Consider the following 26,055-nt stretch of genomic DNA (forward strand, 5'->3'; position numbering starts at 1 on the left):
AGGTGTCTCAGTGCAGTAGCAGCATTTCATAATGCCTACAGTTTACAAAGACTAAATGTCACTCCAGGACAAAGTGTGTGAGCTGCCACACTAGGAAAATGGGTAGATACCTATTCAGATGTATTTGCATTTCCCAGTTACTTTTCTACAATTCATATATATACTTGCATATATAAATATGTGTACATAAGCATATATAAGTGTGCAAATAAGTTTATGTATATAAGTGGAGCAGCTTCTTGCACTGTTTTTTATTGAACACTGCTACACTGATGTTAGGCCTTGACTTTATAACTGAATGCACAGTTTGGTTATTTGTGCTTTCTTGGGTCACCTTTCAGAAGAATGGGTTCTGCTACAAACAAGTCTCTATTCTGTCACTCAGCAAGATGACTGTCTAGTGATAGTGACATACATACTGTAAATGACATTATTCAAGTAGATGAAAAATGACCCTGTTTTGGGTTCAGTGTGTGTTTGGAAACAGGAAAAAAAATAATGTGAATAAGACGGTGAGAACTCTAAAGAGTACAGTTAACAGTGAAAAGAAAACTACCTGCTCTGATCTGTCAGCAAAAGAACAGTGTCTGTAGCCGCTATTCCTCTCATCATAAAGGCAGACTAATGTCTGTTGGTCTTTTCCTCTGCAAGAAGGCTTTAAGGCCAAGCATGCTGACATACCTTGCATCTGTCTCCACAGATATAATGGTGGAATCCCCCGATGAGCACTCTATTGTGACCTATGTGGCGCAGTTTCTGGAACACTTCCCTGAGCTGGAAGGCGTAAGTGTTTACTCTTACGTCATGTCACTTCTATTTGCTTGGGCGTACTTAATAAAGTCAGATATTGCATTTATCTTCTAGGTTTCTTTCTGAGCTATTTAAAATAAACCACAAGCTCAGTTTTAATTGTTCACATTTTCTGTCAAATCCAGTCAGGTGGGCTTTCACTGCAGTTTGATAAACAGATTCAGGAAGAACTCTGCTTTTAAACCTTTACATCTAAGTATAGCTTTCAGAGGATAGAAATGGTTACATAGGCTCTGCTACTTTGGTATATTAGTTTCAGAATAAAGCTGAAGTTTATCCCTTCATCTATGATGATTTGTTAGACTTTAAATTTGCTTTTGTCTTCAGTCATCTCAAGTCTGAGGGCCACAATCAATCTGAATTTAGCAGATATTGTATCAGACACAAGGTACCAGAGACTGCATCTCATCAATACAGCAGTCAAAAGCACTCGTTGTAAGCATGAAATAATTTACAGCTTCAAGGACCAGGGCCTTAAGGCAGATTTATCAAAAATTAAGGTTTGAGGAGCAGGCCTCAACAAGGCCTGACAAATGGCTTTTTGAGAAACAGAAGATCAACTTAAAGAGTAATTAAAGAATAGGACACAGAAAACTGGAGGAAAAATTAGAAGTCCCGGGAACTTGAGAAAAGATCTGCATATGTTGAAAAACTGAAATGGAGGCTGCTCGTACTTCTACGCAAACCTAGTTTAGCATAGTCTTTTTGTTATGAAAGGGTCCCCAGGAGACCCAGTGTCCCGTAAGTATTTATTTATTCTTTTGTGCTTGAGTACATGTACATACATCATAGTTCCTACATTTAAGGTATTTCCTCGCATTTATTGACTGAAGGTTTCACTTAGTATATATTTCATAGCTTATAGAATTGGTGGACATTACTAAAGTCACTGGAATTAAAATTATTAAAATAATATGACCATGATTATTACATTAGATGAGCATGAACATTGGTTGGCATTAAGACTTAAGGACATTATAATGGAGAAAGAAAAAGCCTATTTATTTATTTTCAATACAGTCTGTTGGAACTGAATAATCTAGTAGATGAATATATTTCACAGTAGATGTAGTTGATTTTGGGATTGTGTCCCAAAAAAAGCCAAGTCAGTTGTCTCCACAGGTGCAGCAGGGAGAGATGAATACGTTAACAACTGAGGAGTAGGCTTGTCTGCATTCTAATCTTCCTGTACAAGCGGCTTCTTCATGTTGAGCTTTGTTCAACTCTCTTGGCTTGCCAAATTTATTTCCCTACTTTCAAAATAAACAAGTCATTAATTGGCCATTCAAAAGGTAATGGGGTGGGTGATGGGCTAGTTACTGTAGCATTTGGGAGAAGTAAAATGATATGTGAGGTATGATTTGTTCTTTAATGGTGTATCATCACTTATAGGAAGACTTTGCAGATCCTGACAAGGAGCTTCCAATTGAGTCCACATATGTTCACATCAAAGACACACCTTCAGAAAAGGAAAGCAAAATCTTGATTTTAAGTGAAAGTGAAGAAAACATGTATACTGTTAATCATGAAAGGAGTCACCCTGCTCCTCCAAAGGTTCATATTCATGACACCCCTGAGAGAATCCTGTCAGAAACCGCTCCTGAAGAATGTAATGGCAAATTGAGTCAAGTGTTAGATGATTCACAGGAAACCTCAGAAGAGGAGCCTCAAAGGCCTACCTCGCTGAACATTACAGGATCTATCCGTTTTGAATCCAATTCGTCCCAGCAAGTGCTTAGTGATAAATTGATGCCAGGTGAAGGGGACATGTCTGATGACCCACTGAAACAGAATGATGACTTTTCTCCAGCTGTTCTGACAGACCAGAAAAATTCTGTTGACTCTTTTGAAGACTACTCTGAAGAATTAACTAAAGAAACCTATACTGAATACGACAATGAAACTAAGAGCCTTTCAGCCAATACTTCTTCTTTAAGCCCACTGTCCTGGACTTCAGGTATACTTACAGATGAATCTATAAATAAAGTAGAAGAGAGCAAGCCCCAAATTCCAATTCTTTTACCAGAAGATAGCTCGAAACAAGAAGATACACATAAGTATGTTCTCCATCTTCTAAATGAGGAAGTACTGAAACTGCCAGAAAATGAACATACAAAGCAATCGCCTGTCTTTGAGACAACAGAATCTAACCACTGTTCAGTGAATGGTTCTAATCTTGAAAGCCAAGAACTATCTACACTGCTAGAAACATCCGATGACTCTCTCTCAGATGTGCCCAAAAACGCAGAGGACCTTGACAGCTATGATGAAGATGAGTCTTCAGCGGAAGTGCTACCCAGTTCTTCAAAAGTATCAGTAATACCCCATGATCTCTTCTATTATCCACATTATAATGTTCCCATATCAGCAGTTCTGGATGCTTATGTTGAGCCTTGTCTCGAAGGTTATGATACTGAAAATGAAAACTCTTGTGAAACAGTAACAGATGTTTTACATGAGGAGGGGATACCAGCACAGGACTACTTGGAAGATGCTCCAGAGCCAGGCTTAGGGAATAACCTAGGAGTTCCTGCACCAGAAATGGATACTGAGAATGGAGAGGAGGAAACAATAGATATTAATGGTCATGGGAATTCTTCCTATGAAGAAGAAGTACTATTACTAGTAGAAGAATTAGAAAATGAAAAAGATGGCCAAAAGGCCACCAGCGATGAAGATACCACAATTCTACAACATTCTGAGGTATTTCATTTTTTATTAACTGTATTTCTTTGTGAAAATATGCGGGGACTAGTATCTGTACTGAGTGGCTGCCATTTCTTTTCATTTTGCATGCTCTTTGGAGAAATACGTAAAATGTACTTGGTCTCCTGTCCCATAACACTGTTTGCCACAGCCCTCTACTGGAATCAATGGAATTGCAGCTTCCTGAGATGTGAAATTATCAAAAGAAAGAATAAGCACAATTTGCAGAAATCTTATTTTTACTGATGTTTTAAAATATTTTGAAACTCCTGGGTATAAAAGATTATCACAGTATTTTTATTTTAAATAATTTGTAATGAGAAGAACTGGAAGCAGCATTGTTGATATAGAAAGTATACAAGTAAAGGTATGTTTAGTCTGAATCTAAATAAGTTTGTCTATGTAAACAAACCAATTTGAGTAGGTTAAGTTATGTGGATACAATCAAGATTTATCTACACTGCAGAAGGAGGAAGAGAGGTGATTTGGGGCAATTTATTTGTGTTTTAGATTTAGGCAAAGTGCGGTGTTGTATTTATCCTTGCAGGCACTGATTTAGAATTGTCTTGCACATTTTCCAGCATAGTAATTTTATGCAGAGTTTTTCTGGAAGGATTGTCCATTTAAGTGTTTGAATGTCTCTCTAGTTGTTGCTTAGGCTTGTTTTGATCCTGGCAATTATTAGGGTAATGAAGTCAAATTTCTGTTATCTCCAGTAGGCTATTTTGAGATAGATTAAAAACAAAAAAGTCTTAACAGATTATTTCAGAGTCATGTCATGTCATGATTTCTTATGTAAAAAGAACTGTCAATTAATTGCATGTAAGTTTAACTTGTGATACTTTATAGCTCAGTGTATTCGAAATGCTTTTCAAGATAATTTTAAAAAGTTTTTCTCTCTTTAGAGACACCTTCAATCTTGTATGACACATAATCTAGCATCTGAGTAAGCTGTATCACTAAGATATTTGGAAGGGTGGGGAATCAGTCTTGTTGTCTAACACAAGGTGTTTCTTAATTTCAACAGGCTGTAGATTTCAACCATCTAGATGATTTAGCAGCAATGGGAAAGATACTGAAAGAAAGTAGTAACAGGGAGGAAAAAAACAAAAATATGATAAAAGCAGAAGACTTACAGATCTCAAAAGCTGGGACTACTACTCTGTTACAAGATGAACTGGAAGAAATTGCTAATTGTCATGAATTTTACAGGTATTTCACATTGATTTTCTCTTAAATACATCTAACTGATATAAATGCCTGGGCTTCTAAAGTATGCCCTAATGTTTCAATGTTGAAACTGGATGTTTCTTGTAGACTTCCTTTAGAAGCATTGTGTTGGGTCATTGGCTTCCTCCTGTGTTTTGCTTAAACATATCAAGCAATTTAGTGCCCGTGGGACTTGATTTGACTTTGCTGTACAATCTTAGCTACACAAAGCCAACTAGAATACCAGTGCATTTTGAGCATGGCTGTGTTGTAAACTTTTTTTCCAAGGGAATGTTTAGCAATGTAGATGAAATAATGCACATGCACTGTAACACCATGTGCGAGCACAACACTGCATCATTCCAATAGATATTGGTTGGCCTTTTTCTGCCTGAAGAAGTGAATGAAACACTGCTAATTTTAATCCATTCACTTCTCTTCCCTCTTACATTCTAATTTAGTTCTTAGGTAATGCATTTGAGTGGGACATGAACTGTCATTTGTCAGTGCTTGTCACTATCGCATGCTAATGCATTTAAAAGTATTTGCTTAGAAAAAAAACCATCTCCTTTGTCAGGCTTTCTGTTCCATGCAATCTGTCAATTATATTATAAGTACACAACCGTAGAAGCTCACTTAGCTATAAGTTTTACTTAAATCTAGATGATGTCAAAGCTGCAAAAAACGTATCATATACTATTTTCCAGAAGAGATTTAAATTTGAGGATTGGGATTATTATTTTTTTTATCAAAAATTTTAACATTTTCCCAAAGCTGTTGTTTAATATTACTGATAAATTCAAATCCATATTCTAAAACATGCAACAATGAATATTTGTGGTTTCACATAACCTAAAACCAGCACGCACAATTGCAGTAGCTCCCTTTGAAGTTGAAGCAAAGATTAGCTTTATAAATTAAAACACTTTGCTTTTATGTACATTTCAGAACTAGTGACAATGATTCCAACATTTATCTCCGACAAAGGCTTCCTAATACTTCTGAGAAGGTAAGTGGAAATTTACATTTCTATTGCTATTTCACTATTTCTCTTAAACTCCAAAAGTTGGAAGACTGTTAAAGAGTCTACTCCCTATATGTACTATGATAACACAAAAGCCCTAAGACTTCTAAGAATTTTAATGCTAAAAACAGGAATAAATAACTTAAAAGCTTTATTGAACTCTTCAAAATAAAGGTAATTGAGCCTTATTGAACCTTGATCAAACCACAAAGGACTACTTAAAATTCAAATTAAATATATTCTAATTTTGAGGTTTACTTTGTTATAACTATAGTTGAAATGTTTCAGTTCTTTGAAGCTTGCTTTACTTGCAGCTTCTATTTCTTTTAGTTTGTTCACTTACTGTATACACGTAGGCATCCTTGTCACGGCCCCACAAAAATGTTGAGTGTCTCTTGAAATGCACTTTTTGCCACAGATTGAGCCTTTTGCCTCTCCTTTGTAGTATACTATATTATCTTATACTGTGTGTGTATATATATATATATATATATATCTCAATAGAATCAGCTAACCGTCAAAGAAATTTAGTTGTAATGTGAAACTGCATCCTTAATGGCAGATGTAATTCATATTGATTTCTTGAAAACATACTCCATGACTGAGCTCTGGATTTTTAACTCAGAAAGGATAGCAACAGCAGTCTGGGCATGCTGAGCAAGGATAGAAATATGTCTCTTTTCAGCACAAAATAAAATTTGGACCTTCTTGGAATTATAAAGAAATTCTGCCACCAACATTCAATGAAACTGATGTTTCACACAGGTGCTCTGATTTTGCAATGTTGTAAAAGAAAGGTATATGAAGGAGGAGAGTTTTTTCCCTTTTTTAGTGTGTTTATACTAGACTGCAGTGGTAGATCTACGGGTGCAGAATAAATTTAGAAGCACACTTTCATTTTGAGTAAACATTAGACATGTTCTACATAGACTGCACACAAAACTACCATCTTTGTGAGACACTGAACTTGTTCTCCCCTTCCCTCCCCTCCCCTCTTTTCTTTTCTATTTTTTTTTTCCCTCTTCTGTCCCATTGCTGGTCACTTTTTTGTTTAAGGAAATCTTTGGTGAAAACAACCAGACAATGACAGATGTAAGTGAAAATCTACCAATCATCAGGTGAGTTTCTTATTCAGAAACAATCTTCTGCAAGGAATCTATAACTTCTATTTAGTTATAGCTTCTAATAATGTTACAAAGGAAAAAAAATAATAATTATAATGGTAGACTGGCTGGACATCTTGTATACTGGTTTAGAGTCTGTATTTCCCATAGGTATAAGATACAAAACTTCTTTGTTGCTAGATCTTCCCCTCCATTAAAATGTCTTTTGCTTGAGAGGAAAGGTTCAGCTGTCTTAGCAGGATTGTCAGCTCTTTTTCAACATGGTGGGTATTTCAGACCAGGTAAAGAGTGAAAGGACATCATACATGAGGCCCTCATATAGCTGATATAGAGAAATTTCTGTGTAATACTCAGATATATATCCAGTACCATATCTGAGTGAGCAGGATGCCCAAGGTAGAAAAACAGACTCGTTAAAAGAGGCCAAAAAAGTTTTCCTGAAAAAAAGATTTAAAAAAAAATGTGTACAAGAGCATGATACATGTACATTCATTTTATAATATTACCATCTTGCACCATTTTAAAGACCTTTTCTTGGTTTTGTGAGGGCTTAGTGGTGCTGGCAGAGTCCATCAGGTTTTGCCGCTAAGACCTGCAGTTGGACTTCTGGGGTTGTTCTCCAACCCCTCAGTTGCTAATTTGTTTCTGGAAGTCTTGGGCTTCTTCTGTTTAATTTTTTTGTATCTCACATGAGAAACTCTAAAAGTAGCTGATTTGTGGAAAGTATATCCAGATTACATTGTATAAATAGAAGTGTGATATAAGTGTTGCCCAAAGCTGTGTTTACTTTCTGAAAATAAAGAGGTATCTTTTTGGCTGTTCGAAGTCAGCTTATGTCAAAGGAATGTACTACATGTGTTTAAGATACCTGAGAACTTGTCCAGAGTTTTCAGGGGATTAATTCCTATGTTTTGACTCCTAAGGAAATGCACTGCTAAACCCCATTATGCATCTCAGAGTTAGCTTGGGCTCCAGCTGATTAGATGGAAGTGGTTTATTAAACTGCTGACTGTTAGTGACCCTGTGATCTTTAGAGAAAATGTTAACAGTGGGAGTTTTTTCTTATTTTTCCTGTCTCTTGTCAAATTCTCTCCTATATTCAGGAATAAAAAAGACATGGAAGCAAGTGAGACTCCAGCATCTCCTCACCAGGCTCCGTGTGTTGATCAGTCAGAGATGTTCTATTTCATCATTTTCCTCTGGTTGCTGATCTACTGCTTTTTAGTCGTTCCACAGCTTCTTAGCAGCAAGGTTTGATCTCCGTGAGGTGTGGAAAAATAAAAGACAGTGGCCTGATTGCTTAGTGTATCTGCATATGAGTATGTACCTTCAGGTGAAGCACAAACAGAAACGTAGGACCTGGTATTTGTGTTCACTATCAGGTTCTCCTCAGTTCCCCTGCTGTTGTGCTATGACAGTGTCGAAGCACATTTTATATTACGACAACTGTGTAAATATATATAAAAATGACCTTATTTAGTAGCTGCGATTTTGTACATTTGTGCCTTGCTTTATAAGATGCTAAATAAAAATGGATAATTATCAGTAGAAATATGAACAATTCAGAGCTCTAGTCTTCAAAAATAATTCTTCTGGCTTCATTCACTTAGGTAGGGCCCAACAGCTCTGAAGATGTGTTGTTGGCTTGCCCATGAATCTGGCCCACCTGCAAGGGATGATTGAGATGCTTGAGATGCATTTTCACATTTTCCACAGAGTTCTTTGGGAGAGATGGAGGTAGAGCAGACTTGGAGATGGTGGAACTTGCTCACCAGAGGAACTGACTGTAGTGCTAATGGCAAGCCAGTGGAGCAACAAAGTCAGGTGGATGGTTTATTTGTGGAGGGGGGATAGGATTTTACTTTTATACTGCATCTGTTATGTTTAGTTTGCAGGAAAAAATTGGGTGTGGAGAAGTGTGAAGAATATACAGGCTAGTGGCTGCTTAGGAGGGAATGTAACGGAAGTCTTCATCTAGAGATTTCTGTAGAGAATACCTGAAGAAGTTTGCTTTTTGTATGTTACTGATGATGGCCATCTTTGAAAAGCTAGTCAAGAAACTTTATTTGCAGGTATTTAAAAACCTTCTTGTAGTCAGGTCATCTGCTGGTGAAATCCTAACTGCCCATCACACTTCATTCTTCTTTGTAAGCTTTTTTTTTTTTTTTTTTTAAGAGGAGAAATTAGCATGTGATAGCAATAGTGCATGGTAGGATATCCTAAGCACAGACAGGAATTCGGAATCTCTTTCATTCAATAGAAAATTGAAGTCTTTTCTGTTCTGTCCTGATTAGAGCTGGATTCACCCCTTGAACATAAAAAGTAGATCCTTTGTGCTTGGTGAGCAGCCGATCCAAACTTCGAAACTTAATTTAGTGTAAACCAACATAAGTAAAAAAAAAAAAAAAAAAGTCTTTTATCTTTCCAGTGAAAATTTTCAACATTTTGAGTCTTCTGATTTTGTTGATGAAGACAGTAATACTTTCTTCCAAAATAAAATCTATTTTAGAATTTTTAAAGATTTTTTCTAAAATATAACATTGAAATTTTAGGAATAGTGCTTTTTCTCTGAAAAAAAATAAATAATCTTAATACAAAATTCTTATCCTGAATACCATGGCACCTATTTAATAGCAGGAACTAGCAACGTACAGTATATCGGAGCAACAGTGTAGAGAGCTCTTCACTATGTGCCAGTCTTCAGAGGCTCCCTTGGTTTATGACAACTCTTTCTTTGTATTTTTGCATCTCTTCCTTTGTTTCTTCCATGATTCTTATTCTTCAACAGAGATCATCTGGAGTTGGATTACAGCCTCTTCATTGAACTTTGCAGCTGTCAAAGTTCAATCAAGGAAAATAAGTTTCCTTCTGTCTTCTCTCCCTCCTCCCAAGAAAATTAATGAGAAGATCTTTGGATGTCTCTTATAAACCACTCATATCCGTAACAAATAGAGAAGTGAATGGCATGCACTGATGCTGGCAATTTCATTACACAATATTTTCTTTTAAGAAAGACAAAAACAAGGGTTTTCTTTCTTCCCTCCTACTGATGATTAACGGCTGAAACAGCATGCAGCGATTGTCTTGATAATTTCACCCAATGTTTAAACTGAAGTGTGCTTGCCAGCCAGCCTAGCCCATGAAAAGTTGGAGATTGTGTCTTCCATGTAAAATCAATGAAAATAATAAGTACATGATACTTGGTATTTGGCTGCTTTGTATATGATATAATATAGATATAACAGAAGCAGTCTACCTTAGTCAGCCATTGCATGTGTAAGAAGATCCAGAATAGAGTTATGAGTGATTATGCTGGTATGGTCAGCTGTGCATGAAAAGAGACTGAACTCTCCGGGAGTTCTGACATTATCTGGACCTGCAAGAAAAGACACCTGCATGAGCAGCAGCTTCTCCCACTTACAAGGACTTGTGAGCCTGCATCATTCTTCCACAGTGCAAGATCCATCTCTCACTGCAAGTACCCTGTTCTGAAACTGTTGCTCCTTTTTGGACTGGGTGTCTAGCTTACAGTCTAAAAGCCTGACTGTGAAGCACTCACTGCAGCAAAACCCATTTTAATATGCTGGCTAGAAGACCGTCTTGAGGCATCTGAGTTTTTAAAGGCTGGTGGGCGATCTTTTATCTATCCATTTTTTCTGACAGGTCTGTGCACTGTCTGAATAAGGAAGTTTTTCCTGAAAGGCCTGGGGTTTTGAAGACTACTAAAGTTGAACTGATCTCATGTGATACTTTGGCTTGGTAGCAGAATTCAGACATATATGGGTACTGATCTGTTAAGTCCATGTCGGTGTGCTCAGGTGGCCAAGAAGGCCAACAGCATCCTGGCTTGTATCAGGAATAGTGTGGCCAGCAGGATGGGGGAAGTGATTGTCCCTCTGTACTTTGCTCTGGTGAGACCGCACCTCGAGTACTGTGCTCAGCTTTGGGCCCCTCACTGCAAGAAGGACATCGAGGGGCTGCAGCGTATCCAGAGAAGAGCTGCTGAAGGGTCTAGAGAACAAGTCTTATGAGGAGCATCTGAGGAAACCAGGATTGTTTAGCCTGGAGAACAGGAGACTCAGGGGAGACCTTATCATGCTCTACAACTGCCTCAAAGCAGGTTGTAGTGGGGTGAGGGTCAGTCTTCTTTCCCAAGTAACAAGTGATAGGACAAGAGGAAATGGCCTCAAGTTGCACCAGAGGAGGTTTAGGCTGGATATTAGGAGACATTTCTTCACAGAGACGGTTGTGAGGCATTGGAACAGGCTGCCCAGGGAAGCGGCTGAGTCACCATCCTTGGAGGTATTCAGAAGACGTGTAGATGAGGTGCTTGGGGTCAGGGTTTAGTGTTGGACTTGGCAGTGCTAGGTTAACAGTTGATGACGGAGGTCTTTGCCAACCTAAAGGATTCTGTGATTCTGTGATAAGACCGGTTCTTGTTGAGCAAACGTATGGATAGCAGAGTATTGGAAAGTGCAAGTGTTGGGAAGTGTCTGAGGATTACTGGATAAGGGTGTGTGGTGTTCACAAAAGCACCATTACGGACTGTGAGACAGCTATAAGGGGATGGTTCAATGTTATTGTAGTTGGGTAACTTCACTGCAAAGTGTTTCATTGCAGTGAATTTTATAGAAAGTGCAAGAAGAGGTATAGGATTAAAGACAGAACATCGCTAGACATTTATGGGGCAAGTGTCTTAGAGCTGAAGAAATGGGTTAAACAGTCACAAAATGAAATGAACAGAGCCTTTGCCAAATGGTAGGACATTATCAGTGCAAAGACGGGGCAAGTACAGATTGCAGTAAAAAAATGACAATCACTTTTCAATGCCATGAATATTTTTGATAGATTGAGCTCTAAAATGTATTTTTATTGAGTTTCTAGATTGTAATGAATGTGTCTACAGAATTTTATGCAAAGCTTCAGAGTTCAGCTGTTTTAAAAAGATTTTTTTATATAGCAGTGATTATTTTATCTATATATTTAATAGAACTGTAAAACCATTTTAAGAATACCTGTAAAATTCTGTGTATGTGATATGATTATTTATTGATTATGACTCATGAGAATGAACATCGAGCTATGCATAGGTTGCATCATCCATTTGAAAACTGGAAACTGCAAAGAGAGGAAGAGCTCTTAATGAACAGCAGACTTGAAAAACATGGGAAATGGTTTGAGTACAATTGTGTGATTCTTCAAGCCGCATAGCAATATATTATTTTGTGATGTTAACTTTCAGCTAAAGTTGCAAAATATACTGAATGATTAAGCTACTTTCTTCCATTAAAACACTTCCTGAGGCTGAAATTTCAACATCTTGATATTTGGTGTCTAAACGCACTTTTAAATCCTCTACATCTTCTGGTGATGGTCATCTTGCTCCAGCTCAGTATGACTCTAACTTCTTTATCCAAGTAGTGTGCCATTGAGTTTCCTGGGGTACCCAGGTTGTGTGATTTTGGTTTTCATTTCTTTTTAAGGGCTTTTTGTACTGACCCTTACATAATCAGAGCTTTCAGAAGACAAATTTGGTCACTGTATGTGTTCTCATATTCAGGAATCTACTGGGACAATAGGTATAATAGTGCATTATCACTTATGCTAGCTTTAAGTACTTGGAGTCCCTTCTTACCGAGCGCAAATGTGAATGCATCCAGCGATGTGTTCAGATTCTTGACTTCTGTGGAAGTCAGTGTGACACATCTGTGTGCTAAGCACACACTACAGGATCTGGCCCTGAAGGGACTAAAGTCAGCTTTAATCACATAGGACGGGCAGTAGCCACAAACCCTATGCATTACCTTAGGGCTGGAACCCCTCAAATCTGATGCACACAAACAATGCCACAGACTTCAGTTGACCCCTTTGCACGCGTAAGAAGTTGTTCACATAAATTCTGTAGGATCAATACCCTATTCTTTCTAGGAAGTTACCATGCACTGCCAGTTTTTATTAAGGGAACAGCGGTGGGGGATGAATGGCTGGAACACAATGGTACGATTGCTGGTTGGAATGTGCCTGTGAAAATTCCCAAACCTCTACAGATGAAACCTGTACCTACCCCAACAATTGGTCACCCCATTTTCCACTGGGCTAACAGATGGTGAATCTGAAAGGAGGGAAAAAAACACTAAATTTCTGTATTTTCATGTTGTGCAGACTTTTTGTTAGGTAGATAACATCAAATTCTTCCCCTCTGCAAACTAATGATGATACTAATTTACAGCTGCCTTACTTACAATTTCACATTCCAGGACTTGTGCTAGGGCTAGCTCCTACCCCATGCAGGTGAAGTTGTTATTGCCAGAGGTTGGGATTTATATGCCCATGTAAAGAACACTGGTGAAGACATATTCTGAATGGGATCACTCACTTACTCTGTCCACCTCTTTACACACAACTCTAGAGCTCATAAAGAGTGAAAAATTAACCTTTTATTCTCAAGTGCCATGTCTATTTCAAGGTTATCTTAATAGAAATTGTGGAATATCAGAGTGTTTCTTTCTTCCTCTGAATATGAAAAATGGGAAGCTTCCTTCCATCTCAGTGGCACTTTCAGTGACTCCTTTCCAGGCAGCTGCTACTGCTGATAATGGAAAATGAGAAGCGTGTTATTTTCTCACCGTGAGGGGAATTTCTAAGTCTACGTCTCTGGAACATAAAATTGGCCCCTGGGTGACTACTACAATTCTTTCCTCATGAAAAGGTTAGAAGGGGCAATAAAAATAATTAATTTTACCTCAGTGAGAAATAGTAAAACATAACATTCCAAGAAAGGCTAGATCGTGGCCTTCGCTGTTGTGTTCAAGTCAGGTAATATTTTTTTCCCAGAGTAGCTTCATTGCTTTCAGTGGGCCTTCCTGGAATCTCTTTGATTCATGGAGTATGTTTGCTCTGTGTCCAAGGAACCATTCGTGGAGCACTGACCTGATCCACAGCTGTCACAAGGCTATCACAGATAATCACTGGTGTTTAGTTAGAAATGACGGCCCAATTTAAATAAATTAACTTTCAAATTATGTGCTGGTGATTTTTTTGCAGGGGGTAGAGAAATACTGCATTCTTTTTTTTTATTTTTTTATTTTTTTATTTTTTAATGCCAAATAACACAAGTCAAATATGTCTTTTTGTTACAATAAAAAAAAAAATAATCAGTCTCTGCTTTTTTCCTCAACAAATCAAGTTTTAGTTTGGCATACCATTTCATGATATTTTATTCTTCTGTGAAAAAGCTGAAGAAAAAACAAACAAACAGTTTTACCATTGCTAAAGTTCTCTAGTTCAAAATTTAATTTGTAAAATGCTAGTTTACTAAAGAGTTAATGAGGGACATTTTTGCTGAAGAAAACATTTATAAGTAAGGGATGTAATATGTACAATACATGTTTCTCTTTGGCAAGTGGCAAGGAATGATGGTTATTTAAATGAGAATCTGCTAGGTGGATTTGAGTGGCTTCAAAAGACATACTGAAGGAGATGAATTTTTGTGTAATTTCAAATACATTTCTTCTAAATGCTTTCAATCAGTGGTATGTATTGAACATTTGCACTTGTTGCTCAAAGCTAATTTTTGTGAGGAAGAAATGTATTCTTGTGTATAGTTGGTAAAATAGCAAAGGGAATGTTTTTAGAAACTGCTACTCTGTAATAAGATTAGTATTTACTAGTGAATAGTTATACTTTATTTTATAAAATATCTGATTTTGAAATAAATGGACAGGCTTCCTGTATATAATCTGTCATCTGTGGGTTTGTCCTTTTCCTCTTGATTTCAGTACAAATCACCATTTTGTTCTTATTATGCATTTTAGTGCCCAGAAGCTATTCACTTTTTAGCAGAGAAGATCTCAGTAAACAGGGTAAATTCATAAACTGTATTGTTTCCCCATCTACCCAACAAGTGACTCTTAATTTTGGAGGAAAAAGCTAAATTATAATCCCAGTCAACAAACAGAATGAACTCCCAAGTTTTTATGAAGGTGATTATATATTACTAAATTTGTTAATGCATAGAAATTGGTATTAAAAAGGCAAGCTTACAAAAACAGCTGTGCTGAATTATATACTCTTCTTACAATTCAGCTTATCTGGCCTGTTTCTATGCAAGAGTCTAAATGTTTAGACCAATGGTTTAGTAAATTACTAGGTGCAAAACTGATTCATATTTACTATGCTCTTCTCCTCTACACCTTAATTCCCTTGGCAGTATATGAGCAAAGGGAAATAAAGTACAATAGAGATGCAACACAGTTCAGAATCAGACCTATGATCTTCCTCCTGACAGACAGAACTATAATGGATAAACAATATATGGGGAATGGCGTAGGAGTTCTCTAACTAAACTTAAGGGCTGTTGGGCTTTATGGAAATGTTCACCCATTCCTTACTACAAAATGAAATCACCTCACATACTTTCAGTGTTTTTCTCACCACCCCTGCGGTTGCTGGTACCTATTTTGTGGACCATCCTCCCCTACACCTAATGCTTGTAGACGGTAAGAGAATATTCGTAATGCTATTGGGAATTTGGGATATTTGGGTCCAGTGGGAGAAGAATAAGTTTTTGCAAGAGTATGGGATCCAAGCTTTTGTTCAAACTCTAACACAGTGAGAACAGGAATTGTTGGATTTGATTTTTTTCAGTGAACTGGAGAAAAGTCATTGTGGTAGCAACTACAAAGCCAGTCTCCCTTATCCTTGCTGTGTAAACACAGTTTTTGTAGCTTAAAGAAGATGGAAATGCAGCATAGGAAATATAACAATCTGTCTGGATCATGACAGCGATAAAACTAGCACAGGGTTCATTTCATGTAAGGAACCAGTATGCATATTGTGGTTGTAAGAAAACCCAAACCTCCTAAGGATAACCTGTGGGCATTAGGCATATATTCTGGTTGGTACTGTATATTGAAACCTCTGATCTCTCTTCAGTGCTTATTGTACCTGACAGAGAAACAAAACCTAGCAAGAGCATGAATTTCTTCCACTTGCTGGGCAAATACAACAAAATCTGAGAGCCCTTCTCTTAAAACACCAATAGCCAGGTAATATACAGCAATAATCTTTTCTTGAGTTGCTATTTGTATTGATGTTACAAGGATTATTTCCAGGAGAGTTCATTACAATGATTCATGAAATGCCTTCTGGTGACTAGGTCTGTTCCTTGGTTAGACTGTACTGTTGGTAGATCTCTGTCCTTGCCAAACTGCACACTTTACCTTGGAATGTGAGGTAACGTATGATCAAAGCAAAATGTATAGCTCCATCTGCTGTAAATACTTTGAACTGATTATTTTTGCATTACTTTTATGGCTGATCTGCACCCTGGGGAACTGATCGATCTCTTTGCTGATACATATTTTCTGCACGTTCGCGAGAAGCATCATAAAAATAGTAGCTAAGCATGTTTTAAATTGCAAATTGTTAGTTCTTGATTCTCAGATAAAAAGGAGCACAAAAAGCGTATATTTCAAGCATATTAGGAACCTTTGCTTGTTAGGTATGATTGATCTTTTGTACTGAAGCTGCTTGTAAAATCCAGAAATTACCTGGCTTGCTTAAACTAACTTTAAGTCAGTGACAGATGAGAGGAAATTCCCAGTCATGCTCCTGCTAAGCAATAGCTTTCCACATTCAGGAATAGGCACATTTATTATTATTATTACTTATTATTATTATTTTTTTTTTTTTAGGAAATAGTCATCAATGCTGACTCTTTGCGTAGGGAGAGTGAATGAGTTGATATCCCATTTTTAATATGGATTTGAAAAGTAAACCAGCTGTTTAAAAAGGTCAGAAAAGACACAACAGCAGTTGAAAATATTAAAGTTTTGCTTGCTCTGGGGGAAACATTTAGAGTTACAAACTCTGAGCCACTGAAGTGTGAAAGCACTCTGAGACATTTTTTTTTTAAATAGCATCCTAGGGAGGGAACCAAAAGCTTGTGCAACCTAACACCTTCTTTAAAGTTTTAAGAATGGACTCTGCTTGAATAGAGGTTCTTTCTTTCTTCCAACTTCCTCCTCCATAATCATACCTGCAGCTTTTTCTCATAATACATTGCAGATGTTATTATTAACGCTGTGGTTTAAAGTGTTTGTAACTGCTCTTTTCTGCAGTGATTCACAATTCTGAACTAAAAAACCTGGTAGCCAGGCTGGGGGCCATTTGAGAAGAAAGCCTCAATTTATTTTTTTTCAAGTGGGGTGCAGAATAGACACATCCTTTCCCGGCCAGAAACTTGCTTGCAACACTCTGGCCCATATTTTCTTGATAAGTGCCAGCTTGTTTCGAAGCATATTATTGAAATAGTGTGTGATGCAATGACAAAACAGCATCGTGGCTGGTATCAACAGCAGGGAACAACAGAGGTCACCATTGACTCGCGGGAAGGAATCTCTTCAGAATCCATTTTGGAACATGATGAGATGTGTAGAGCCAAAAAGCACAAAGCGTGGTCTCCACTGGCATAATTTCAAAGTTCTGTAGCATGAAAAAAAGACAATTACTTGTCACACAGTGAGGGTTTTTTTTTAATTGAATTTACCTCCATTCTAACCTGTACAGATTTTGTCACACTTACCCAACAGAAAAAAAAAAAAAGAAAAAAAAAAAAAAGAAAAAAAAAAAAGAAACAAAACCAGCATCATTTCATGATATGACTTTTAAAAAGGGAGAAATAAATGTCTCTTCTTGTTGTTGGTTTTGTCTTCTGGCAGTTATCCCATAGAGTTATCATATCATAGAGTTATCCCATCTATAATTCCAGCACTAAAGATATTTTGAAAGCTGTAATTTAGAGCATTATCACTTTTTCTGTTCGGGATTTTAATTAGTTGGGCTATTCTATTCCTTTCATCCAATGGCCTCTTTGCTTTGTTTTTATAGTTGCATGTATTGTGTGTGTGTTTTTTCTTTTTTCTTTTTTTTTTTTTTTAATTCAAAATTTGAATGCCAAGAACTTAGTGCAATTTTTTAGAGGTTTTTATCACATGGATAAATTTTTTTTTTTTTTTGTAAGAAATTTGTGAAGGTAAAGGTTAATTTTTGATTTGGCCTTAAGCTCTGAAGAATAGCTGTCATAACACATGCATATAGCAAAAAAAAATATCCATCCCTTCAAAGGAGGGGATAGCAGTGATAGAACAATAAAGGATAGCACAGGTTTTATCCTAACTGTACTTTTAAATCAAAAACTCCTGTCAGCTGGCATGCTCAGAGAGGAAGTAGCTATGGAGAAAGACACCCTTTTCTTTATAAGAAAATAACTTCCAGAATTCTCCTGGCATTTGTGTTTTGTTTTCTGTGTTTTAAGTATTCTGCTTGCCTTCTCTTTGAACCTCCTTGAATTGGATAAAATTCATTATTTAATCATGGCCTGCAGAGGATTAAGGAGGGTTTCTTTCTGCTTTATTTTATGTTAGAAATAATCAAGAATGCCAATTTCCTTCAGTACTTCAGTTAAAATTGGAAAAATAGACCCATATGTTCTGACAGCTCCCACTGGATAAGGCTGAACAGCTGCTCCTCTTCCTAAGGTTTTGTCATGGGATATAATTATTCTTCCATCCATAAAAAACAGAAGGGTGCCCCTTCAATGGTATAAAAATGCTTAATATTGTGACATTTAATAATATGGGCATTACAAAAGACATGCTCTAAAGAACAACTGAGGTTTGAGCTAGGTAAAGGAAACAATGTGGTAAAACCATAGGCCTCTCTGTCAGTTTTCATCTGAAATCATTTCACAGAGGTTTAAATGAACCTCAGCATGTTCCGGTTACCTTTATCTCCTCATACTGATTTAGTGGGCACAAACAGTCATACTAAGGAAGCGGTAAGTCCCCGGCAGAGTGCAGATGGATGAGGAAAGCTGGATCTCTGGTGACAGACCCTTTGCTGTATACCCATTGCATTCAGCCCAACTAAAAAGGGGGAAGCGGCTTTCTACTGCATTTACCATCTTCATTAGGCAACAAGGATGATCTCCAGTCCCTCTGTCAGAAAGTGTGATCTTAGGATAGTCCTGACTTTCCTACCTGGACTAACACAAGTGTAACTGCATTGCAGTGTCTTGTGGGGCAGACAGGATCAGTGAAACACAGCACGAAACTAAACCCATCCACTGTGGAAAGGAGGTGCCAGGAGTGGGCAGAATGGGGCCAGCTGTGTATATTTACGTTATTTAAAGGTTTCCTGCCACAAAAATGACCACATCGTCCAGATGCGGCTATATCTTTACATCACTGGTGTGGTGATTTGTATGGGCAGTCTATAGATCTGGCCACTCACCATCAGTGCTGTAGGTAGGCCTGTTCAGAGCTTTAAATGTGTGTATCCCATCACTGTGATAAGGTATGGTAAATACACATCTTTTTATTGCACAAAGAGTAGGAAAACTGTGGAAAATTAAGGGTTTTTGGACACTTGTGAGGGAAGGACAGGGAAGAAAAGTTAAACAGGAAAGCTGAATTTTGCATTTAGCAGACAAAATGTGACCAAGTCAAACTGTTGCTGTTGTCAGTAAAGATTTGCACTGTTTACTTCCATCTTTGGCACGGTTCTTTTTACCATGCTCAGAAGATAAAACAGCAACCACCAAAACCTCTCTTGTTGGTCAACAATTCATTTGTTGATAATGTAAATGAACCCCAAGAAGAGGGCACCAAGGTAAAAAAGTTGAGCTATTAAATCCATGGACAGCACCAGGACAATCTTAACAGCTGGTGTTGACGTTGAAAACATTGACTGGAACTGCAAAGGGTGAGCACAACGTGTTGAGCAGGTAGAGGCTTGTCAGTGAGCCAGATACAGCTTTTTCAAGGTCACTTTCAGACACAGTTGTTCAAGAGTGAAGCTGCAATTTTGTGCTCCAACCCTACAGTAACTGATGACTGCCATTTATGTGGGGATAAGATCAGACAAAAATGGGATGTGATTACTGCATTTCAGCTCTCTGTTGATCTACTTCAATTTACATTAGGCCGAGGAACTTTCAAACTCCACATTTGAATGTATAAGAGTTATCCTCTCTACGGCTACCTGAAAGGAAGGTATGGGGAGCTGGGGGTCAGCTTCTTCTCACAGGTAACTGGTGATAGGACTAGAAGGAATGGCTTCCAGTTGCGCCAGGGGAGCTTCAGGTTGGAAACGAGGAGACATTTCTCCTCAGAAAGAGCTGTCAGGCATTGGAACAGGTTGCTCAGGGGGGTGGTGGAATCACCATCCCTGGGGGTGTTCAAGGAAAGGTTGGACGTGGTGCTTAGGGACATGGGTTAGTGGGTGACATTGGTGGTAGGATGATGGTTGGACCAGGTGATCTTGGAGGTCTCTTCCACCCTTAATGATTCTGTGATTCTATGATTATTTTCCTATGCATCTCTCTGGCCTGGGCTGCAGCTATGGATCAAAGTCATGCCGTAATCAAGCCTGGAGGCTTGATTATTAGCTTCATCTCTGTGAAGAAGGTTCAGTCTTCTCACCAGTCACCAACAGAATGATGTTGGCAGATGATGCCATGGGAGGTGGGCACTAGGAAATTAAAATAATCATTGTATTTGAAATTACAATGAACAGTAAGGAAACTCCAATGAGCTAGTTCCGCTCAAGCAATACATTTCAATCCTGTGCCCTACCTTACTGACCAGTTCCTCACACTTACAACCAAACATTTTGCTACATCAGGTAATATTTGGCAGTCTTGTTGCACTGCAGCCCTGTTTAGGTAAGTTAGGTAGATTCAAGGCTTTGTATTATCTTGTAATTTCCCTCTCAGTTTTCCAAGGACTTGAAGCTATTGACGTCAATTGTGACAAAGAAATAAAAGCTGGAAAACAGCAGCATGAGGTGCAAGAGAAATTGCATTCCTGTCTGTGCATCAAGCATTATTAATTTTTCATTTACCCTATTTACCCCATTTATCCTAGATCAGCTGTTTCATCCAAAAGCTTTTTTTTTTTTTTTTTTTTTTTTTTTTTTTAATATATTTGTAGCTTGTAATGTCACTCAAGTGAGTGCTGACAAGAGACTGGAGACCAATGGTACAGCTAGTCAACGCTGTCCCAAGCAATGGCAAAAGGAGATGCTGCTGAGGGAGCACAGATGGACCCAATCGCCTCCAGTGGCCCTTTCTCTTCTTCTCCATTCTGGCCTAGCACCAGCAAGGGCTGTTGGTGCCAGCTCCCTGATGAGCAGAAAGGACACTCTGACCACCTGTGTGTATGGATAAGTGGAATTTCACTACACAGAAGCACTGGAGGTGAAGCGCTGCTGTGCCCTGAGACTGATCGAAGTCATCAAGGACTGCTTTTTGCCTCCTGTTGAGTGACATTCAACTCTTCAAGACCATTCCTGCCCCAGAGGAAAGAGCAGCGCCCTGCAGGCGGCCTACACCACCTCCCCACCCTACAACCCCAACACCACAGCGCGACCCCAGCTGCCTCCAACCCCGCCAAAATGGCGGCTGCCGCCCTTCGCCTCAGCGCTACGCCACCGCCTGCCGCGCGCGCGAGCCCCGCCCGCGCGCATGCGCAAGGCAGGAGCGGGGAGGGGGGGGCGGAGCAGCCGGGGCCGAGAGCCTCGCGGTGCTCCGGCGGGGGGAGGGGAGGGCACGCACACGTGAGCGCCGGGACCACCCGGCGGCTCCCCGGCAGCTGCCGTGTCCCGCGAGCGGATTGGCCGGTCGGTGAACCTTTCACCTTTTACCCGCCTCCCGCCGCCAATCGCGCGGCTCCTTTCACAGCGCGGCGATGGGGAGCGTGCGAGCTGCGCAGGGCGGAATTCTCGGAGCGGGCTTGCGTCGCGGGCGTTGGGCGGCCCCCGTTGGTATGGGCGGGAGGGCCGGGGGAGGTGCTCCGTTTGCGTAGGGCCGGCGGCGTAAGGAAGGGGGGGGGGGCAGGCAGGGGGAGGCGGCCGCGCGGGGGCCCAGGTGAATGGAGGAACCTGACAGCCGGGGGCAGCGCGGCGGCGGCGGGCAAATGGCGGCGGCGGCGGCACAATGAGACGCGGCCTGTAGCGGGGGGACGCGCCGGGCCGCCTCCCGTCACGGCAGGTAGGAGATGGCGGCCGCGGCCCGGCCCCGCGGGTGCGTGAGGCGGGGGCCGCGCTCCGGCCCCTCGCGGCTTTGTCTGCGTGAGGGGGACGGGGGGCAGGGGGCAGGGGGCGCCGCTCCGGGGCGCTGCGTGAGGCGCCGTGCCCGCAGCACGGCCCCGCGCCGCTCCTCTCCTCCCCGAGCGCTGGTAGAAGGGAAATGTAGCGGCAGGGCGGCGAAGGCGTGCCTGGTGCCGCGTGGTGCGGGGCTGAGAAAGGCCAGGAGGGGAAAAAGGCGTAGTTCTGCGCCGGGGTTGGTTGGTGCCGGGGGTAAAACTGGAAATAGGGGTGAAGGAGTAGGAAATGCGCGGTGGTACTGACATCTGGGGGGGTTCTTGGTGTGTTATCGTCCCTCATAAATCGTTATTTCCAAAAACTAAATCACCAGTTCAGCAAACTTCAAATACTGAGAGTCTGGAGGTTGTTTGGCACTCTACGTTATGAGGTACCAGCAGTCGTGTTTGGCACTTCAGGTCACAAGGTATCAGCAATCTTTACATTAAGATACTGGACGTCAAGTTATGCTGTGAGCTAAAGCGCTGCAAGTTGTAGGTTTGATGGTGATGACCACTTTTAAAGGAACAAGGGAAAAAGGAAAATCAAAACAGAATAACTTTCTAGACACTCTTTTCTTTATCTTAACTTATGCTTTTTGTTTTGCTGTACAAACCATTCTGGGTGCTGTGTTGAAGTGCAAGCTGCATGTATATCTTTGGTAAGTTGAGTGTGTGGTGGTTTTTTTTTGTAACCAGTTGATATAGACACAAACTGGAATGATTTCTAATATGCCACAGTTGTTCTAAATCTTGCAATGAGGAGCAACCTTCCCCTTGTCTGTGTCTCCAGGATATGTTGTAGTCTTCATAACTACAAAAGGTTTGGAGATATTCCTGGAAGTTTGCAACTGGAAGGTGATTATGTGTATATAATCATTGGACTGCTACTTCATTATTTATTAATGCATTGGGTTAAAAAGTATATGCCTCTGTATTCAGAAGTGCCAAGCTGTGAATTAGCTACTGCTGTTTATGAAAGTGTCTTGGTGATACTTCAGTTCTGTGCAAGTGTCAGCCCAGTACTCACCAATCAAAAAGTTTATTAAAAAAAAAAAGTTGGAATTAAGAATTAAATGAAAATAAACTGGCATCATTATGACAGTTTAATTCCTTGTTTGGCCATATATTTAATGCTAAATGCAGTTTGGGGATCTTTCTTGTCTCTCTTTTCTACATCAAAAAGGCAGTGTTAGGCTAAAAAAAACCAAAAGGTAGCAGTAAAGTTGACTAGGACTTTTCACCTGGGGAAAGAGTCCCCAGAGGAGAGGTAAGGGGCATTGTGCAGTAACTTTTTGAAAAAAAAAAGTTTTTGAAAGGTTACTGTAGTTTACAGATTTAAAACAAATGGAAGGAATCACTGCTTTATATCATGGGTAACTAAAATACCTGGTGCATCATATTAGGAATGCCAAAAGTTTGCTTGAAAAATGAAACAGTTAAGTTGTAGGGGAGAGGGAGAAACTATCAAACACAGAAATATCTTCTCAGACTCAGCAAACATCAAGGTGACTGGTCAGTGAAGTTAAATTCAAGGCTTCCCTTACTATTATACACCTTTGTATATGTCCTCCATTGGATACTGGCAGAAGGAGGCCAACAAGCTGGAAAGATACTTTATCTGACATAGCATACAAACCTTTTTATAGGAGTTATACTTTGCTTCTGAGATCTATCTTAATGCCCTGTAGATTAGGGGAAGAAAAAAAGCAGAGTCTACAGTTTAAAAAAACAAACAAAGAACATCACTTTTGTGTATTCTATACAATTCCTGTTTCAAAAAATTGTGAGGTCCTTTTTCCTTGACACAAAGTTGCTTCAGGTGCACCTTATTATAGAGTTTGACTACTGGTGCTTTGCCCATGTACACTTTCTGTATGTGCATTGATCTGTAACTGAATGCAAATTACTGGGGAAAAAAAAGCATATTTATCCTTTTTAGTAAAGCAAGGAGCAACTTAGTAAAATGGATATGGTGAACGTGGAGTTGACTTATTTTCTCTTTGGGTAAGCTGTAGAATGTGAGTGAGAGCAAGAGTTCAAGAAGATTTTTAGAAAGGATTGTACCCTTAAGGACGAGCATTATAGAGTGATGAGCATTGTAGTGCTAAGACTACAGACTACTTTTATTTATGGCCTAATCTAATCTATCAAGCATCAAAACATATTTGGACATGGGTTATACCATTATTTCATAATTACTGGAGAGAAAAATCTAGTTTTCTTTTTTTTTTTTCGTGCAGTTGGTGTGGTACAAACTGCGGATATGGAGCTTGATAGGTTGCTGGCAGAGCAGTGAGGTGGCTGCTGTGCTCCACTTCCCTCCTGTCGTAATGGCTCACTGTGTAGCTACTGACCATCTGCGTCCCATCACCTTTGTATTTCAGTAGTAATTTCTTCATACTGATAGCACAGAAATTATTTTACACCCTCTGACTCCCAGCTTCCCTTCCTCAGAAGTGGCTCCCTTTAAGTTAAGTAAAAGGGTAATTGTAGTACTGTACAGAGCAGTGACCTCTGTATAATTGTGTGTGATGTGCTTTTTGAACATGCTATCTTGAAGGCAAATAATAAGTAAAGGAAAATGATGCTTTCTTCACTCCATCCAGACTTCTTTCTTCATCCTTCGGCCTTTCATGCCTTCTGTATGGATTGTGATAAGCCAGAAGAGAATCCTGATACAGAGTAAAAACTAAAACTTCACTTTTTAGCTGAAGTTACTGCAATCTTTGGTTTGAATTCAAAGCTTTGGTGTTCAAGCTGTGCTGAACATTTGAGGGGAAGGGCAGGTGTAGGAATGCCATTAAATAACCTAACAGATGGAATCTATGGGACACAGCAGCATGCAACTTTATTAAAGTATGCTTTGATACCCTGTTAGGTGAGGTGAACTCTTGGTTTTGATAGTTCTTCCATGCCTTACCTTCTGATGTCACAGATACTCAACTTTGAACTTAAACAGTGTATCTCAAACTCTGTTGTTATTTCTGCTCTTTACTGCAGGCTGGGTTAGTTAAAGAATTTTTCCCTGATATTTCTTACCTTTAAATTGCTGCGGTGTCTGGACTTGTGAAGTGGAGAACTGAAGCTAACATTAGTGATTTTACTTGCACAGTTACACAGCTTTTGTGCAGGAATGTTGGAGACGTTGAAATGTCCTTCTCTGGTGGGAAAAGAAGGAAGAGCAATATTCTCCAACTTTTCCTTGCATTTTTTCCTTGCAACTACTGAAGTCTGGGGTCTTTTGTACCTGTTGTTGTGGCTTTTATGTAGCTGCATATACATGAATCTGCAGTTTTTTGTTTTTTTTTGACTGACCAGTGGGACAGGTTAGTCCCTTCTGACCAAGGCAATAGAACCAAAATCATTCTCTTCATCCTTGCAAATTCAAGAGTCTTGTAGAAAAACTTTGCTCTGCTTTTTTCTGTTTATGTCCATCACGTAGCACTGCAAACGCTGCCATGTAAGGTGTAATAATCAGTTCCTGCCCGTGTTTTGCATCTTTTTGTGTCATTCATAAAGGATCAGTTCCTTAACTGAGTTCACCAAATAAGTATGTTTGTGTCTGAGATGCAGTGGGATGGCTGCTGGGAATAGAGGTGGACAGGTTGGGACTATTTCAGTTGGCATTGTGGGTTTTTAGAGTATTTTTGTGAATCACTAAGTGTCCTTGTTTCTTTTCTATTTTTTCTTTACCATTTGTGTACACAAGAAAATCCCCAATGTTTACTGTTAAAAATTAAGACCTGATTTCCTTTGCCTGTCTCTCTTTTGGAGTCTCTTATTCCTGATAAAATGTCAACCCATGTAGAGTTTCCTCAGCAGAGATACTAAAACCTGACTGGGTAGCAGTAAACATTGTCTCCTTGAAAATTCAAGACTTAATGATTAAAAAAAATAATCTTTATGAAAGCTGGCTGGAGTTTTAGACCTACTTGCTGATAACATAAATGTCTATTCCCCATAGGAAGAGAGGCAAATACAGGTTGTTGTTTTCTGAAGTTAACTTGTTTGACTCCATTGAGCTGATTTGGCTATG

General features: G+C 39.4%; 2 protein-coding genes across 2 annotated transcripts in view; both read left to right on the plus strand.

Annotated features, from left to right (window-relative positions):
* The window catches only part of CLMN (calmin), a 76,208-nt gene extending 62,237 nt beyond the window's left edge, over nucleotides 1-13,971 (plus strand). The window contains exons 8-13 of the mRNA XM_068682862.1: nucleotides 701-783; nucleotides 2,203-3,513; nucleotides 4,544-4,728; nucleotides 5,674-5,734; nucleotides 6,806-6,867; nucleotides 7,977-13,971. Coding sequence (XP_068538963.1) covers nucleotides 701-783; nucleotides 2,203-3,513; nucleotides 4,544-4,728; nucleotides 5,674-5,734; nucleotides 6,806-6,867; nucleotides 7,977-8,130 — 1,856 coding nt within the window. The 3' untranslated portion in view covers nucleotides 8,131-13,971. The remainder of the gene's footprint in view (nucleotides 1-700; nucleotides 784-2,202; nucleotides 3,514-4,543; nucleotides 4,729-5,673; nucleotides 5,735-6,805; nucleotides 6,868-7,976) is intronic.
* A 7,769-nt stretch (nucleotides 13,972-21,740) lies between these two features.
* Nucleotides 21,741-26,055, plus strand: part of DICER1 (dicer 1, ribonuclease III) — a 69,128-nt gene continuing 64,813 nt past the window's right edge. Inside the window, exon 1 of the mRNA XM_068682863.1 lies at nucleotides 21,741-21,925. The gene's annotated coding sequence lies outside the window, so the exon portion shown is untranslated. The remainder of the gene's footprint in view (nucleotides 21,926-26,055) is intronic.

The sequence above is a fragment of the Anas acuta genome, chromosome 5, assembly GCF_963932015.1.
Source record: "Anas acuta chromosome 5, bAnaAcu1.1, whole genome shotgun sequence".
In the NCBI taxonomy this organism is placed as follows: Eukaryota; Metazoa; Chordata; class Aves; order Anseriformes; family Anatidae; genus Anas; species Anas acuta.